Source organism: Apodemus sylvaticus, chromosome 13, assembly GCF_947179515.1.
Source record: "Apodemus sylvaticus chromosome 13, mApoSyl1.1, whole genome shotgun sequence".
In the NCBI taxonomy this organism is placed as follows: domain Eukaryota; kingdom Metazoa; phylum Chordata; class Mammalia; order Rodentia; family Muridae; genus Apodemus; species Apodemus sylvaticus.
In genome coordinates, this window is record NC_067484.1 from 21,826,015 (window position 1) to 21,844,793 (window position 18,779).

Sequence of the window (18,779 nt, forward strand, 5' to 3'; positions counted from 1 at the left end):
AGATGCACCCCTCCTCCCAAGACCACAATTTTGAAGCTACTCATGGATTTAAAAACTCTAAGACATTAAACAGCAGCCCGCCATTACATCAAATGAGTAGGCCTGGCCAGCAATTCAAAAAGATACATGGTCAGGAGCCCATCACACTCAGTATCTTACGGAGGGTCTTTATGGCTGTGCTGAACACCATGACCAAAAAAGCAAGTTGGGGAGGAAAAGGCTTATTGGCTTAACTTCTAGATCACATCCTTCATCTGAGGGAGTCAGGACAGCAACTCAAGCAGGGCTGAAACCTGGAGGCAGGAGCTGACGCAGAGGCCATGGAGGGTGCTGCTTAATAGCTTGCTGGCTTGCTCAGCCTGCTTTCTTAGAGAACCCAGGACCACCAGCCCAAGGATGGCCCCACCCACACTGGGCTGGGTCCTCCCCCTTGATCACTGATTGAGAAAATGCCTTGCAGCTGGATCTCATGGAGGCCTCTCCTCAAGGGAGGCTCCTTCCTCTCTCATGACTCTTGCTTGTGTCAAGTTGACACACAAAACCAGCCAGTACACTCACTGAGTACTGTTTTACACAAATTTGTTTTAGTTGTATGCAAATGTGTATTCTGTTACACATGGTACAGATATGTGTGTGTGTGTGTGTGTGTGTGTGTGTGTGTGTAAAACTAGTAATGACAGTCAAAAAAGTTTGAAAGGCACTAGTGTAATGACTAGTGTAATTGTATCATTAAGTGACAAAAGCCACATTGACTTGGCAGGGGAATCTGTGAGTCAGTCCAGTTGTTTCCTTCTCCTGGCTACTAAGTTTCAGTGCCCTGGACTGTCCCTTACTCTCACAGGTTTCCTTTGCAGGCTTCTCTTCTTTCACCTCAGCCTGTGGAAACCTTCCATTCCTTCAAGATGGACAAGGTCAAGCCCCAGCCTTTCCTTCATTCTCCCTGCCTAGTCCAGTTATGTCTTTCATCTAGAACTTGTCCCCTCTCCCACCTTCCTGACAAAGAGAGTGAACTGCCTTTTTGTTAGCTCCATCTGGTGAGTGTACCCTTCCTCTCCTGAGGGCCTCCTGAGGTTGTATTGTATGTAGCTTTTCTCCCTCAATGATGTCCAGAAGTACTGTGCACATGCGGCATAAAATGACTAGCTTGGGTAGCAGTCAAACCACACTCGTAAGCTATAATGTACTATTTGTCCATTACAGGAATCAGAAACCCGGCAGAAATGACATTTGGAGAAGACAAGGAGGGGGTTCTCAACAGGAGGAAAAAGAAGTTTTAAAGTTCATATTAAAAGTCTATAAAATTTGTCCCATAAGCATACAATGCATATATGGAGGCAAAACACATACAGATGAATACATTTAATAAGATACCCTCCAGACAAATTACTCTGTGTGTGTGTGTGTGTATATGTGTGTGTGTGTGAGAGAGAGAAAGAGAGAGAGAGAGAGAGAGAGAGAGAGAGAGAGAGAGAGAGAGAGAGAGAGAGGGAGGGAGGTGGAGTGACTCCTTATGCAATTACAATGAAAATACTCTTTTTTGGGGGGCGGGGGGGTTGTTTTTTCCGAGACAGGGTTTCTCTGTATAGCCCTGGCTGTCCAGGAACTCACTCTGTAGACCAGGCTGGCTCAAACTAAAAAACCCACCTGCCTCTGCCTCCCAAGTGCCTGCCCATCTGCCTCTGCACCCACGATTAAAGGCATGCGCCACCACTGCCCAGCCCAATGGAAATATTCTAAAAGTTATATATATGTAAGCAATGAGGGCCTTAACACTGGTGGGCTGGAGAGCCGGCTCAGCAGGTAAGGAGCTTGATGTACAAACCCGATGAGCTGAGCTCAGGGCTCCAGAAGCAGCAAAAGGTTGGACAAGTAATGTACGTGTCTCATCTCCTGGGGGAGGGAGACAGACAAGAAAACCCTGAGAAGCTCGAGGGGCTGGCTCGCTTGCTGTGCACATCCGCACACAGTAAGAAAACCTGTCTCAAACAAGGAAGAAAGCAAGGACCTGCACTGTGGCGTACTCGCACGAGCACAACCCCACCCACGAAGGAACTTCATTTGGTATGAGCTGGTTAGCACTTCTAATTATGATTTAACAGGTTATTCCACAATTTCCTATTTGTATTAAAAGGAGAGTTATCTTCTGATTATATTTTCCTTGAAAATATTGCCTAATTTTCAAATGCCACCCACAGTAACATTCTTAATCCTCCAACGACATACATAATTAACTGAATCCATGACAGGGACAACCAGGAACCTTCTACACTCACTCATACGAGCTACAGTGGCAGTGAGCACGACAGGGCTCCATAACTTCTGCCTTCGGTCTGTTCAAATTATTCCCAGCCAGCAAAGTGGTAGCCAGGGCCCTGCTGAGCTGTGGACGCAGAGTTTTTAGCCTTGGCTACTAGTGTGGCTGGGGAAGGGCATGCTAACTTTAATTCCTACTAAACCCTAGGAGAGAAATGAGCAACTGAGGATTTCAGAGCTTGCTGTTTAGTCTCTCGTTTACGCAGGAAGTCTGGAGACCACAGTGAGCCTGCGCTGCCTTTCTCAGGGAACACTGGGAAAGACAATGTTTAGATTGACGTTAATATTATTTACTCTGAACAGCCCAGTTGTTTAATTGTATAGAAAGATTTAGCCAATGAGTATACATTCCCACACACACTATTAGGCAAATATTTTAGAAGACTATGCCAAATAATATTTGATGGAAAACTATCTTATTTGGTTGGGTGCCGGTAGTGTTTACTTGTCCAAAACTGGAAGAATAATTCTACAGATTTAGCTTTCATTCTTCAATAAAAGGGAAAATGTCAAAACACCAAGCTCATCTACCTAGCTGATGAGAAAATTCATGAGTTCTATGGTTCTTTTAGGCCAAGGTAGTCAAAAACCTGAAATTTAATGTTTAATATATATGGTAAATATATATTTATTGGATGTCTATTCCTACAAACCTATCACATGTATGCCAATATTGTACTATATATAAGCAAACTTCCCTGAGTGACTTCGATCCTACTCATGTGGTATACACCAAGACTATTCAATGCACACAGTCTTTCCAATCAACTTCACATACAGCAGTATCCCATGAATTAAACTCTCAAGGTTTTAGGTGACTTGTTTTATTACAAACACTCAACTCCCCTAAAAATGATTAAACAATGGAGGGAGGCCTTGGCTCTAAAGCCAAGCAGCCCCTTTCCTGAGGAGGATCCGTGGTAATGACAGGTTCTCATTTAGACCAACAGAGCATGACTCACTACTTGCAAGTAAATGTAACTTCAGCTTCTCCTCCAGTGCGGTGATGGATTGTTTTGTTTTCTGGTTTTAAACGGAACCATCCATCTTCCAACCTCTATAACCACAGAGTGCAAGGCAGGCTGAGCCCAGGGGTACAATTTTTTGTTTGTTTGTTTTTTTGCTATGTTCCAGAACAAAACTACTTGTCTGACTTAAAGAATTTACTTGGGACCTTGGCCTTAATAGTGTATTACTCTAAAAAAGGGTTAACTGCTCTGGAACCCACAGAGATCAACTAATTTCTCTATTGGCTATAACCATAAAAGGCTGCATTTCCATGTATATGTGACTGTCTTAAAGAATCATTTATTCTTGAGTACAGTACAATAAAAAGACAATACTCTACATATTGTGGCCTGCACTCTGTAACTCATTTTGCTCTAAGGTCAATATTATAGGTCAAGCCTCACTATTTTCTATGGCCCATGGAAGAGTTCTTGGGAAAAGAGTGTTTATTAAAGGAACTAGAAAACAGACCAGGCATTGCAGCCTGTGCCAGAAGGGACCAAGGACACAGCTAGTAAGGTGAGGGGAAAGAAAGGAGCTGAGGCCCACCAGGAAGACAACCAAGAAGAAAGGTGCCGGGCAGGGCGGAGGCAGAGCTCAATGCATTAGCTGTTAATGAAAGAGCGAGGAGGGAAAGGTCTGGCAAAAGGTAGCCAAGCATCCAGCTATGTCTGGAGCCTGGGGCACAGAAGACACAAGACTAATTTGCAGCATTCCACACAGCTAAGGAGCACTAGAACAAAGTGGGGTGTGGCAAAGGACAAGGAAATCAATCCCAGGAGTTCACTGGCCAAAGCTAGAGAGCTGGTCAAAACCAAACCAAACCAAACAAACAAACAACTTAGTTCAGCACTGAACTAAGACCTACAGAGTGAACTACAAAGTCAGCCTTAGCAACTGTGGTACAGTGGTCAGTTCCTCTGTTGTCAGCCAGACCTGCTGATAGATGGCAAGATCGGAGGGCCAGACTCCAAAGAAGGGAAGTATCACTCCAGGATTAACATTTCCAAAGGAATAGACAGCTGTTTCACTGGAGAAGCCTTGGGATGTCAATAACACCTCAGGAGAAGAGTCCTGAAGAGACCACATTCCTAACTGCTGTGGACACTTCTGAGGCTTTGGCTACATACAAGCAGCTTCAACAGAACCTGGAGAAAGTACCAGAAAAACCTAAATACAACAGAACAGACCAGTACCCTGCGAGGAGATTAAGGGGATACGGCAGGGAACAACAGCGCGGCTCCTGGAAAGCAGGGCAGAGTGGAAAGGTATAGGGCGAGAACAGCAAGTCCACAGGAGGCGAGGCTTAACAGTGTGGCGCCAATGTGAACGGTAGGGTTTGAGAAGAAATGAACATGAGTGCAACTATTACCTCTCTCTCTCCCTTTCCCTCCCTCTCTGCATGTGTGTGTGTGTTAGGGGTACATGTGTGTGCATGCGTGTGCAGGCCAAAGGATAACCTTGGTGCTACCATCAAGAATGCTGTTCATTCTATTTGTGAACAGCTCTTTCATATGGAGCTCACCAATGGGCTATCCAGCCCCAAAGACTCTCCTTAGAGACTTGTGCCACTGTGCCCAGCATAAATCCAGGAAGCATTTTACCTGGACTGTCTCTCTAAGCTGGAACGCTTACTATTTATGTTACTTTTCCATAATTTCCAACTGTAAATTATGTAAAAATAAAATGCAGCAATAAGAACTGCACAGACTCTGCCCCACCTCCACACTTCCCAGGCCCCGCCTACCCCCTCCCCCTTCTTCCCTTGACTTTTCTGGAGTCACTGCTTTCTAAGACAGCCATCTGTTTCACATTTTAACTTAGTGTGTGTCTTCTCCACAGTCTGCTCTATGGGAGCAGGGCTTGCTTGTCCTGTCCTCTGCTGACCATTGGGCTCTGGGGATCCACCGTGTACAGGACAGTGTTGAGAACAGGGAGGCAGGTACAGGCGCTAAGACTCTAGAAGATGGCAGAATACAACTTTGAAAAGAACATCAAAAGGTATAGAATTTTTGACTCCTCAATTCCTGGATGGGAACACCCCCCCGCCCTCCCCCCCCATAACGTGTTCCTACGTAATACGTGTGTTCCTACGTAACGTAGGTGGCTCGTTCCACCACCACTTCATGGACTGAGCTAGGTGGCTGGGGCTGCAGATCAGCTGCTGGTTAGGGGAAAAGGCATTACACATCTACAACAGGGCAGCAGAGGACGAGACGCCAGGAATAAAGTGCTCTGGGCATTTACCAAGAGACACCTGGATACAAGAATAAAAAGAAAGTCTTCATGCACCCTCTGAAATTCAGCAGGGCCTTGAAGGAATGGTTAGGATCTGAGGAAGTGAACGGCCAAGGTAAAAGGGATGTTACCTCCAGATGAGAGCCACAGGAGCAAGCCCACTAGGGGAGGCCTCGAAGGACACAGATACAGAGCTGCCTGGGCCAGGAGGCTTAGGGGCTGTGAGCTGTCTAGAATCGCAGAGTAACTTCAGACTTTCTCTGCGGGTAACAGGGCACTGCTCTCCAAAACTCAGCGTGGAAGCAACAGAGACAGAATTCTGGACTCTAAGAATCACAAGAAATCTTTGGTATTATTCTGAGTAGCTTTCCATCATAAGACTGTGTGTGTGTGTGTGTGTGTGTGCACGTGCGCGCACAATACACAAATGTGTGGTGTTGGTGTCAGGAGTCCTGCCCTTCTGCTCTCAGTCTTACTCATAAAGCAGGGTCTCTCAGCCAAACCCAGAGCTCACAGACACAGCTAGGCTGGCTAGACAGCATGCTCTAAGGATACTTACTGCGTTGACGCTTTGTAAATGCTGCAATTAGTTAGATACCATGCCCACCCAACATTTACACAGGTCTAAGAGACTAGAACTCCTATCCTCACATTGGGACCGTAAGTGCTTTATCCAATGAGCCATCTCCCTAGCCCTTCCACCTTAATTCTGAGACGGGGTCTCTTGTTGAATCTGGAGTTCAGGAACTTAGTCAGACTAGCTGACCAATGGGCTCTGGGCTCCACCCGTCCTCGCCGCCTCAGCACGGGGCTTGCAGAGTTCTCTCTGAGGCCAGCCTTGCACGTGGCTGCTGTGGAGCCTCACGTGTGTGCTGCAAGCAGCTTACCAACGGAATCGCCTGGCCAAGCTCCCACAGCTCTGTAACTGCGCTCCCCTCGGCCATGGAGTCGAGCCCTTGGGTCACATGATGCTTTTATTAGCTCCCAGACTTTGCTGTAGGTATGTCTCAGGAAGTGGCTGAGAAGACACACCTTCTTAAAGTGAACAAGAGCTCTCTTGGCCCACTTCCCACCCCAAAGATTAAACATCTGATTCTTCTGTGACATAATCCTTGCAGTGGCTGCTCATGGAATCTCCCGGGATGCTCTCTCCATCGGGTACACACCCTCCCCTCCTCACTCCATGCGATTTATAGTTCTCACGGAAACCTTACCTGCTTCACTGGCTCACATTTGGGCTGACTAACATAATGCTAACTATGATCTCAGACTAACCCTAACGTATGTGTCCGGAAACCACAGTGCCCAGAGCCCAGGCTAGCTTAGAGAAAGGCTGCTGGTGAAGCAGGAGGCTGGGCCCGGCTCTGCAGTCAGACATTACTCAATGTTTCGAGGTCTTATCTGTGTCATCCAGAAAGCCGTGGTGACAACAGGAGCAGTTCATTGCTGTAAAAATGGTTAGGAAAGTATCTTACAGCATTATGATTTTTGTAGAATTTAAGTTCTAAAATTTACTGACAAGTTACATTTGCCAGAATTTTGAGAAACAGTGTCAAAAGATTAAAAAGACTGGCACAGTGTGGAAGAAATCAGAACAGAGACTGTACTAAGAAAATCAGAAATAGATCCAGTGTTCTGGTCACTTTTATGTCAATCTGACACAGGCTACAGTCAGCTGGGATGAGACACTTTTTTTTTTTTTTTCCGAGATAGGGTTTCTCTGTGTAGCCATGGCTATCCTGGAACTCACTCTGTAGACCAGGCTGGCCTCAAACTCAGAAATCCGCCTGCCTCTGCCTCCCAAAGTGCTGGGATTAAAGGCGTGCACCACCACTGCCCAGCTGGGAAGAGGGACTCTCAATTGAGACAATACCTCCACAGCGCTGGCTTGTGCATAAGCCTGTGTTGTAGTTCCTACTGATATGTGGAAGTACAACACTGGTCTAGCTCTGTTCTCAGAGCTCTGCTTCTGCAGAGTGTAGAATAGAACTTACCAGAGCCTAGCAAGGGTGTGTGGGAGGATGATGCTGATGGAAACACGGGGTGAGCCGTGCTTAGCACAGGAGAATTACTATGGTTGGCACTAATCAAGTGAACACTTCATAACAGCTGGTAGCAACAATTTATGAATGCTCCCAGAAGAAACAGCAAATGTCTGAGGTGACAGATATGTCACTACCCTGATCTGACCCCGTACACGCACACTTGCACTACAGTGTAAGTATGTACATTTACTGTGTCAAATAAAAAATACAGTAAAAAAAAAAATCAAGTAAAGGGCTAGCACCCCTTCGCTCTGCTCTTCAGTTACTTAGCTTGGACTTATTTTGTTTAAAGGACACACAGGTATGTAACTGTAACTGTGTCCTCTCCTTCTGGACCAGAGACCCCAGCTTGCCCCTTGCCTCCCTGGATTCATATAACTCCCAGCAAAGTTTGCAGCTGTCTGCGCAGGCTCATGCGGCCCCTTCTGCCTCTTACACACAGCGGAGGAATGGCTTGCTGCTTCTCATGGTGTGTTAGGTCTCTGGACAGAGCCTGTGCTGCACTCTCCTTCCCTTTCATTCCATGCAGTGACGGAGAACCTGTGTAGCATTCCCAGCAGTGCTCTGCAGGGCTCAGCCCTAGGCTGTGGCAATGAAGGCACTATGGCATACCCTGATGGGCACAGGAAGCCCAGGTCCAGTGTCATGGCTTCAGTTGACGCTTTGCCAGCTGCTCCTGCACCCCCTACTTTGATGTTCCAGGCAAACCAGGTCACTGTGGAACAGCCTTGCAGCCTCTTTGTTTCCCTTTACTGTGCTCCTGCAGGCTTTTCTGAGATTTTGAGTTTTATATGAAATCAGTATCTACTGAAATCAGGGGTTTTACTTCTCTGGACAGGTTTGGGAGGGTAAACAGAAGCTACTCAAGTACACAGGACTTCTTGAGAGGCACTGCTGTGATCCAGAGCTCCGTGAGCTGCTGCAAGCCTCAGCATCTCTGGCTGCCGCTGACAACCTCCACACCTACTGCAGGACAGGAGCGGCAGTGTGGACAGAGATGCTCTCCAAGCCTCCCCACACACACAGAGGACTTGGTGTCCTGCTTATGGGGCAGCTGAGCAAACGGAAGCACTGAGAGGGACTGGGTAGGTACGCAGGTTATCAGGGGACACTGGTGCCCCAGGTCTTTCTTCTTCTGTTCCCTGGCTTTGAAGGAGGCACAAAACTTAGTTCTGTCACGAGCTTCTGTCATAACATGCTGTCTCATGACTAGCACAAAGAAACAGCCAAATGAGCCACAGGATGAAACATCTACAGCAAAGCTCTTCTTGTCAGTTGATTACTTCAGACATTTTGTTACAGTAACATAAAGCTGATTAAAAGTTGTCTGTGCGCATACACGCATGCGCCTGCCTGCCTGCCCTGCCTGCCTCTGGAGAATAGCTTCCCCTCTTTTGCCCTGCAACTCTCCAGCAACCTTGGTAGACTCATGGAGGAGAGGAGGACTCTGGATACAAGGATTTTGGCTCTCCTCTGTGGCCCAGAAGAGTGCAGAAGCAGACTAGAGAGGAGGCGGGGGATGCTGAGCTGGAAATGCCTTTCTCAGGTTTGTTTTCAAGACTCCATTGACCACTGGGTGGGTACCAGACTTGTTTAATTTCTACTCTAATTTCTTCCTCTTTACAAGCTACATGTGCTTGCAGCAAAATGCCTTGCTTCTGGCCTGCAGACATACTATGTTTTCTGCTATTATAAAATGAGAAATGAATGATCTAGTTTGGCATATAAAAATATCCTTACCTTGAGACTGTGTTTCTCAACCTGTGGGCCACGACACTTTGCAAGGTGTGTGGTATCAAACGGCCCTTTCCCAAGGTCGCCTAAGAACTTCCTAAGAACTTCCTAAGAACTTCGCCTAAGAAAGCGCAGAACTTCCAATGTAATTCATAGCAGCAGTGAGAGCACAGATATGAGGTAGCAACAACAGTCATTTTATGCTTGGGTGCCCCAGCATGAGGACCTGTATCAAAGAGGTGCAGCAGAGGGAAGGCTGCCCTAGGCGTCAGGTGTGAGGCATGGGCTTCCAGCCTCTTCAGGAGCGCCTCTGCCGCACAAATGTGAAGTGTTTTCCTAACATGCAGTGTCTCCCCCTTTCCCATGAAGCACTTTTCTTTCCACCACTGCACGAAGGCATACAGTAAGCATGGACGAACCACAAGCAAGTGCTTGAGTCAGACTGCCTGGGCCCGACTCAGCTCAAGTCCTTCCTGGTTGGAATGCTCTGGGTAAATGAACCTTTCCATACTGGTTTCTTCACCTGATGACTTCAGCTGTTAACACTGGCTGCCATGGGTGAGGTGGCACACTCAGATGCTGAGGTCCTGGCATGGTGCAGGGAGGCAGACACTCACAAACATCAGGCACCCCAGGATTGGCATTACTATCACCGCCGCCTTCCAACTGGCCTTTTGTGATGTCTGTATGGTTCAATTTGTTTGACTGGATTAAAAATATACCTGTTAACTAATATAACAGTTAACTATGGGGTGTGCAGGGCTTACTTGTGGGGTGTGCAGAGGTGTGAACATAGATTTGGCTATTCCCTTATGAACTGCAGTTTTGGTATCAGGATACAGCAGAGGGAGTATTTAGCCTCTCTGACATATGAGTGCTGGTAAGCAGTCTGAGTAATGCATGCTTAATGCTAAGATGTATGTGTCTCGAATGATCAACAGCCAGGGTCACGGGCAATTCTGTCACTGGCTTACCTTTAGTCTGTCTTTGGGCAGCGCCACAACCCCTTGTTTAATGATTTCCAAGACCCGTTCCACTGACAGCTCAGCTCCAGCTTGTAGCAGTCTTGAGCTAAAGAAGGAGATCACCTGCAAAGAAAGAGCCATTAAAACAATGATTTATTTAATTTATTTTATGTGATTTGCCTACATGTATGTATGTGTGTTACCCGTATTCCTGTTGTCCATGGAGGTCAGCAAGGGCATCAGATGTTAGGAACTAGAATTACACATGGCTCTTAGCCAGCATGTGGGTGCTGGGAACTGAACCCAGGCCCTCTGCATGAACAGCTATAATCTTAACCCCTGAGCCCTGAGGTTATTGTTTATCAATAAGTTTTTATAGTCCTCCTGCCTCAGCCTCCCAAGCAGTCAGGATTATAGGTGTGACACCAAAGGCATACACTGAACCACGAAGTTGCTGGAAATGGATTTTCGGTGAAGTTCTTCTCATCCAAAGTCAAGCCTTCCTACTTCCACTTTTAAGGGACCTGGACTTGGCTTTATCTGACCTCCTAGCCGCTGGCCTCTCTACAGGGTTTGATGGCAACCAGGAGTCTGACTAAATAAAATACCCACCCTGGGCCTGGTCAGGGGCCCTCTAACTGATGGCCCAGGTGCTTCTGACAGTTAACCAGAAGCTAGGACAGAAGTTCTCAAACTTTACTGACTAAATGTGAATACAAGTTTTTTAAAAAAGTATATACTTGCAATATGTTCTATTTATTTATAAATTATGTAAGATACTACATGCAGAATTAGCTAACAAGAGATTTCTCTTAAAATTTCTGTGTGCATATGTTCTGCTTGCATGTATGCACGTGTACCATATGCATGCCTGATGCCCAAGGAGGATGGAAAAGGTATCGGATTTCTTGGAGCTGCAGCTGCAAGATGGTTGTGAGCCGCCAGTGCTAGGAACTGAACTCTGGCCCTTTGCAAGAGAAGCCAGTGAGTGCTCTTAACCACTGAGCAATCCTGTCCAGCACAGCATAAAGTGAGGATAAAAAGACATGCACAGAATGTGGAGGTGGCTCAGTGGGTTAGAGGTGCTCACTGCTAAGCCTGGTGATCTACCTGTATTATAGGAGAGAGCTGACCAACAGGCTGTCCTCCAATTTTCATATGTGCACAGTGGCAAGACTACCATATACATTGTCAGTGTAATACAAAAGGCAATTAACAAGGGTGAGTAAAGACAAAGTCAACTAGATTTTGAAGAGTTACTTTTTGGTGCCCATTAAGCTATTACTGAAAAGAACTGGGTAACTGAATATCATCATTCTTGCTAATCACAAAGACTTTACATCAACTGCAAGCAAAATAGGACTCCTAGAAAGACACACTTACTTTGTTAATTTTATCCATCCATCCATCCATCCATCCATCCATCCATCCATCCATCCATCCATCCATCCATCCATCTATCTATCTATCTATCTATCTATCTATCTATCTATCTATCTATCTATCTATCTATGTGTTTATTTAGAGACAGAGTCTCTCTCTATAGCTCTGGCTGTCCTGGATTGATTGGTTGACTGATGTATAGCAGGATCTTCTATATAGCCCTGGCTCTCCTGAGTGCTGGGATTAAAGGTACATGCCATCACACCCAGCAGGCTCACTGCTTAATCCAGAGCACCAAACAAAACCCTTCCCAGTCAGGCTAATGGACCCACTTCTTGTGAGATTGCTTGGGAGTCTCACTTTTACTTCACGAGGTGGCACCTGCTCTAGGAGAAGGAGATGACAATTTTGCATTGCCCTTTGTCACAGGTGCTGATTTTACTGTATTTCTCTCAACTTGGGGGATAAATATGCCTTTTTTTCCCCCCGGTTTTCTGAGATAGGGTTTCTCTGTGTAGCCCTGGCTGTCTGTCCTGGAACTCACTCTGTAGACAGGCAGGCCTCAAACTCAGAAATCCGCCTGCCTCTGCCTCCCAAGTGCTGGGATTACAGGCGTGTACCACCACTGCCTGGTATTATCACATTTTTCAAAGATTTCTTTAAATGAATCCAGATCCTATAGGACCACAATTATTTTTTCTTTCTTTCCTTCCCTTTCTTTTTTTCTTTTCCATTCCCTTTCTTCTTGGTTCCTTTCCCCTCCCTTCCTTTTTTTTTGGGGGGTGGGGGTGGAGTACAGGTTTTGCATAGTCTAATCAAGAGGTTTCCCCCTGAGGGACATCTCTAGCCACTAGACCAGGAAAACACAATGCAGCACAGCATATGGGAGCCACAGGGGTGGGGGATAAACCTACCAAACCCTGTGTACTGAGGATCACCTTCCTTCCCCCAGACTACCCAGCTTTGCCATTCACCTTGGCATGCTCTTAGAGCTGATACTATCAAGGAAGAACTCTACCACTGTCAATACTACCAGTAAAATAAGATTTTCAGGTGAATGAATGAAGCTTTAATATGCCCTCCCTTGATCTTAAGGAATACTAGTGCAACCTGGGGGAGGGGGAGTGCTGATCTAGACAGCAAAATGCTCACAATCAAAGCTAAGTGGAAGCTATAGCACTCAGGCCAACTGAAACATGAGTTCTCACACGTCACTCAACCAAATACAGAGATGGGATGATAGGCCTGTTTTGCTCCCTCTGTGGCCAACACTGGATGGACTCTTAAGCCATTGAAGAATTCTTGTGTCACCAGGAGAATGGCAGGGTAGCCACGTGGCTCCAGTGGCAAGGAAATTTCATTTACTTATTTGCAGTCTTTCTGTCCTGTTTATCTAATGCCCACAGCGACTCTATGAGGCTGACAGAATCTCTTCCTACAGATGAGAGCGCCAGGAGCGGATGGAGTGTCAGGTTGGGCTTGAGCTTGGGTGCTCTGCGTGCCTTCTAGTGTCACTACATCGCTAATTCTCAGGTGACAAATGGAGCCCAGACTTGCGTGACTCAGCTCCTCTGCCCTGGTGCTCGGGACCAGGCACGGGGCTTTCTTTGAATATATCAGGCAAGTGCTCTACCACCAAGTATGTTTTCAAAATAAAACAAATGAACCAGCCAACCAACCAAAAATTAGGGTCTCATTCTGCACCCTAAATTGACTTAGAACTTGGAACCCTTATCTCAGTTCCTTCTTTCTTTTCCTCTTTTTTTTTTTTTTAAATTAAAGGTCCCCCATACCTGCTGCCCACTACACCTGTGTGTGTATATGATGTGTGTTGTGCACACACAGCTACGGTATATGGGTAGAGGTCAGAGGACAACTCTGTAGAGTTTGTGGGTTTTAGAAAACAAAGTCAGGCCTCCAGGCCTACGTGGCAAATGTCTTTACCTCCCAAGGCACTTTGAGTGCCCTTGTCTTGGCTTTGGAGTGCTGAGATTATGGTCATGTGTCAGCATGCCCAGATAAGCTTAGTTTTTTATTTTTTATTTTTTATTTTTTGGTTTTTCTAGACAGGGTTTCTCTGTATAGTCCTGGCTGTCCTGGAACTCACTCTATAGACCAGGCTGGCCTTGAACTCAGAAATCCACCTGCCTCTGCCTCCCAAGTGCTGGGATTACAGGCGTGTACTTAGTGCTTAGGCACTGCCCAGCAAGCTTAGTTTTTAAAATAGGAAATGGTGGAGATGAAAGATGTAATGTAGGTTGTTAAGCCAAATATTTCAGACAAAATCAGAATTCAATATTAGCAAAGATTGTAAAAAGAAAAACCAGAAGGTATGAAGTGGTTTTTTTCTAGGAGCTGTTTAGACTTTTGGTAGCACCGGTAACTTCAGTGATGGCATCTATGACAGGGAGCGTGGCTTCTACCAGCTCACACAGCTAAACCTCATATCTAACTACTTGCTGGGAGACTAGTGAATGGTCATCACTGTGACAATTTTATAGACATGAGCAGCTTTCCCAGGGTAGGCAGGGGTGAAGGGAGCCAGGGCATTTCAGCCAGGCAAATGCTGTTTCTCAAACTAGCCACTCCCCCAAGAACCAAAAAAGAAGTGCTAGTTTTTTTCTAAGATATATTTTTATTAGTCTTAATTATGTATGTTTCTGTATGTAAGTACATGAAAGACTCTGGAGCCTTTTTTTTTTTTTTAAACTAATCTTTGTGTGGTGGTTTCAGGAGGAATGGCCCCATAGACAACCATGTTTGAGTGCTTGCTTGCTCCATTCAGAGCGGCACTATTAGGCTGTACAGCCTTGTTGGAGAAAGTGTGTCACTGTGGAGGTGTGCTTTCAGGTCTCATAGGCTAAAGCTAGAACAAGTGTGGCAGTCTCCTGCTGTTGCTGCTGCTGCTGCCTGCCAATCCAGATGTAGACCTCTCGGCATCTTCTCCACACCATGCCTGCCTGCATGCCGCCATGCTTCCTGCCGTGATGGTGAACTAAGCCTCTGAAACTGAAAGCCAGCCATAATTAAATGCTTTCCTTTATCAGGGTAGTGTTGTCATGGTGCCTCTTCACAGCAACAGAAAGTCTAAGTAAGATACTTTGCTAGTATTGAGTTCTGATTTTGTCTGAAGTGTCTGGCTCAATAACCTACATTACATCTTTCATCTTGCGTATTTCCTGTATTAGAAACTAAGCTTATCTGAGGTTACATATGTGCACATGAAAGGCCAGAGCCTCCTGGAGCTATGCTATATATAAGCAGCTGTAAGGTTCCTGACATTGGTGTTGGGAATAAAACTTAGGTCCTCTAGAAGAGCAGTATGCATGTTACTGAGCTGCTGGGACAGGGTCTCACTCTGTAGCCCTGGCTGTTCTGAAACTCATTCTGCAGACTAGGCTGGCTTTGAAGTCAGAGACCTCTGCCTACCTCTGCCTCCTGAATGCTGGGATTAAAGAAATGAGCCACCACACCTGGCTTGTTTGGTTTTTTAAAGGCATTAATAAACATGTTTTAGAAAGTAAAGTATGTATGCATTTCCTCATTATTTGTTTTGTCTTCCCCCAAGCTTTTTTTAGGGGGGTTGGGGAGTGTTGAGGGGCTCACAGGCAGCCTTGGCTGGCCAGCTGCTCTGCCTTGCCTCCTGAGCGCGGGGATTAAAGGCATGGCTTTTGTTTTAATCAACATGCATTCTGACAACCTACTGGATGTGAGACTCTGCTTTCTGCTCTCAGGAGAGATGGCATACCCTGGGGTATGGGAGGTGAGACTAGAACTCAGAAGGAGGTGCGGACATCTGGGTCCTGCCTTTCATATGTACCAGCAGTGTGATTTGTAGGAAACTCAGGGCTCTCAGAGGTGGCCTCACGCCGCAGTGAAGAGAATGCTGGCACAAATGGCCGACAGCCTGGCATTAAACCTTAGCTGTGCACAGAGTCCTGGAAGTTATCTCACGCCTTCGTCATGTTCAGCGTCCTGATCTGTACGCGATGGAAAAGCAGTCCTGCCTGATGGTCTACTGCGAGAAGTGGGTGACTCGGACAGTGACAGTGCTTTACACAGTGAGCATGGGCGTCACTGTTCGTCTACCCTGGTGGCTTAGTTAGTATATGGCACAGCGCAGTTCCCACACCTGCCGCATAGATGTCAACAATGAGAAAGCAGCGAAGTGAAATCTATCACAAGACAGCCAATCAGTGTGCTTCCTTCCTTGGTGTTCTAGGTCCTGACTCTATAATGCTCACAGGTATAGTTTGGAAGAGCCACCTTATTTAAAGCAATAGCACAATGTGAAATTTGAAGTAAATTTTAGGGAATTTTTCATGTTAAAACCAGCACGATCACCATGAGCCTAATACACTGCTTACAAAAAAGCTCTTCTTTCAAAACAGAGTAGTTTCATTATTTTCTGTAAAGTTAGAAGTTAGCAGGCAGTTTTCTTTAGTACTTATTTGCATAGCTTTTGTATCATAAAAATGTTATTAAATTTAAAAAATTAATAAATGGCCCTTTCTGAATCTTGGCCTGTTGTTTGTTTTTATAAATAAAGTTTTGTTCTAAGGCACCATACTTACTGGTTTCTGTACTTCCTGTGGCAGCCACTGAACTACAACCTCAGAGCTGAATAGCTGGGGTAAGACTTACTTCCTAAATCCTCAAAGATTTACCATTTGCTTCCTTACAGAACTATTTTGGTAATTCCTTCTTTAGAAAACCCACTATTATTATTTGTTTTGTTTTTGAGACAGGGCTTCACCATGTAGCCTTGGCTGGCCTGGAACTCAGAGACATCTGCCTGCCTCTGTTTCCCAAGTGCTAGGATTAAAGGAGACGTGTACCACAATGCTTGGCTAAAAGCCGAATTATACAGTGTGGATCAATGTAATAGAAAGCCTTTTGTGGTTTCTTTACTGTTTACCACTTTGGGAAGCCTTTTATTTTATTTTTATTTTTAGATATGTGCTGTTTGTGTGTGGAGGCAAGAGTCTTCCTCAGTGGCTCTCCACCTTACTTTTTGAGACAGGGTCTCTCGCTGAAGCTCTAAGTTGCTGTTTACACACTAGGCTGACTGGCCAGCAAAGCCCCTCACTACTTCCCAGTGCTGGACTTCAGGCGTGTGACACCACATCTGGTTTTCCACCACATCTGGCTTTCCACCACATCTGGCTCTCCACATCTGGCTTTCCACATGTGGCTTTTACATGGGTGCTAGCGAAGCAAAGTCAGGCACAACACTGCGTCATCTCCACCCTCCATTTGAGAACTCTTGCCTTCTTTTTGAAGAGGTGAGTTTTCCACATCTGGTCTCTGTTCACGTGAGCTCCTGTGGGACTTCTTACAGTGTATCTGTAACAGCAGCAGGTGTTCTGTCTGACCACACCTCTATCACCATCTGGACTCTACCCTCTCTGTGGAGTAGGTCCTTGGCTACCAAGATGTCATCCCACTTCATTATAGTGCCATTCACTGTCTTAGGTACAGTTTTTGACAAGGAGACTTCCATTACCATTTGTCTTCCTCTGTTCTCAAAGCTTGTGTAGTCACTGCTGCTCTTTTCTCTGACTGCACGTAAGTCTATATTCGTTGTTTTCTTTACATCTTAGATATTTAAAGAGCATGTGGATGTTCAACAGACTGACTCTGCCTGGAGTTCTCTGAGATTCTTGGATCTGTGGCTTTGACGCCCTTTTGTTTCTTAGAGCTTTTCTTTCTCTCTTCTTTCTGACACACTCCAAGTACACGTATATTGGACTGTCTGATGTCACTTCACAGCTCTTGGATATTCCACTCTCATTTTCCTTACTGTGTTGTTAGCATTATTCCTAGTGATCTGTCTTTAAAAGTCACACCCCAGCCCCTCGGCAACACCCAGGCCTACTGATGAGCTGTGGCTGTGTGCATTGCTACGTCACATGGTTCTAGGGAATAAGGAGGCATATCAAAGAGAAACAGATGCATCTCTGCTGATTGGGTCAGGAGGGAGCCTGGGGAGCAACCCCGGACTTACTATTAGAGCACCTGACCTTGAGTTCTGGCTCTATCATTTCTTCCTTGTACATCCTGTGAGCAAAGTGATCTTTCTAAACCTGTTTCTTTATCCGTAAATTGAGGATTAAACTGAATACACCTAAGATTAAGACATGCAAATGCTATGCAAACGTTCAGTAAAAGCAAAGATGAAGACAAGGAGATAAGCTTCCAAACTAAAGCATCCAAATTGTGTTAGCTCACCAAGACCTATCGTCACCACATCTGTGACCACAACGAGTTTCTGTCTCTGGGTTAGCTGTGTGTCAGAAACATATAGAGACCTTGCCCATCATAATGGAAAGTACTGAGAATTAAACAGTACTTCCCCCAAGAGGCTGCAGGTATATACAATCATCTATCCATTTTATGTGTTAAAAAGAGAAGAGACTACCCAAGAATGAAGGGGGGGTGGGGGAGGAAGGAGAGGTGATGTGAGGGTATGTGTCCTGGCTAATTTGATGTCAACTTGACACAAGCTAGAGTTGTGTGAAAGGAGGGACCTCAACTGAGAGGATACCAGTGTAAGATCCAGCTGTAGGGCATTTTCTTAAGTAGTGATTGATGAGGGAGGTCCCAGCCCGTTGTGGGTATGCTGTCTCTGGGCAGGTGGTCCTGGGTTCTATTAGACAGCAGGCTGGGCAAGCCATGAGGAGCAAGCCAATAAGCAGCACCCCTCCATGGCTTCTACATTAGCTCCTGCCTCCAGGTTCCTGCCCTGTTTGAGTTCCTGTCCTGACTTCCTTTGATGATGAACAGTAATGTGAAGAGTAAGTTGAATAAACTTGCTCTGGTCATGGTGTTCCACTGCAGCAACAGTAGCCCTAATTAGGTCAGTATGGAGGAGGGGACTGGAGGAAAGCAAAAGCTGGGCCAGGAGGAGGACCGCGTCATGGCAGTCACATGGAATGCCATGACACAGAGGTCGAGACACGGGGCTGGCAAGGGGTCTCACTATTAAACACTGTTAAAATGCGACGATCTGGATGAACCTGGCAAACAAAGACTGTTGTCTACCTTGGAGTTTGATATCCTTACAAACAAACAGAAGGCAGGACTGCTTACA

General features: G+C 45.9%; 1 protein-coding gene across 3 annotated transcripts in view; it reads right to left on the minus strand.

The window, feature by feature from the left end:
• Positions 1-18,779, minus strand: part of Dym (dymeclin) — a 262,686-nt gene that overhangs the window by 32,906 nt on the left and 211,001 nt on the right. For all 3 annotated transcript variants that reach the window (XM_052155709.1, XM_052155710.1, XM_052155711.1), the window contains one exon: positions 10,313-10,426. In XM_052155709.1, the coding sequence (XP_052011669.1) occupies positions 10,313-10,426 (114 nt within the window). The remainder of the gene's footprint in view (positions 1-10,312; positions 10,427-18,779) is intronic.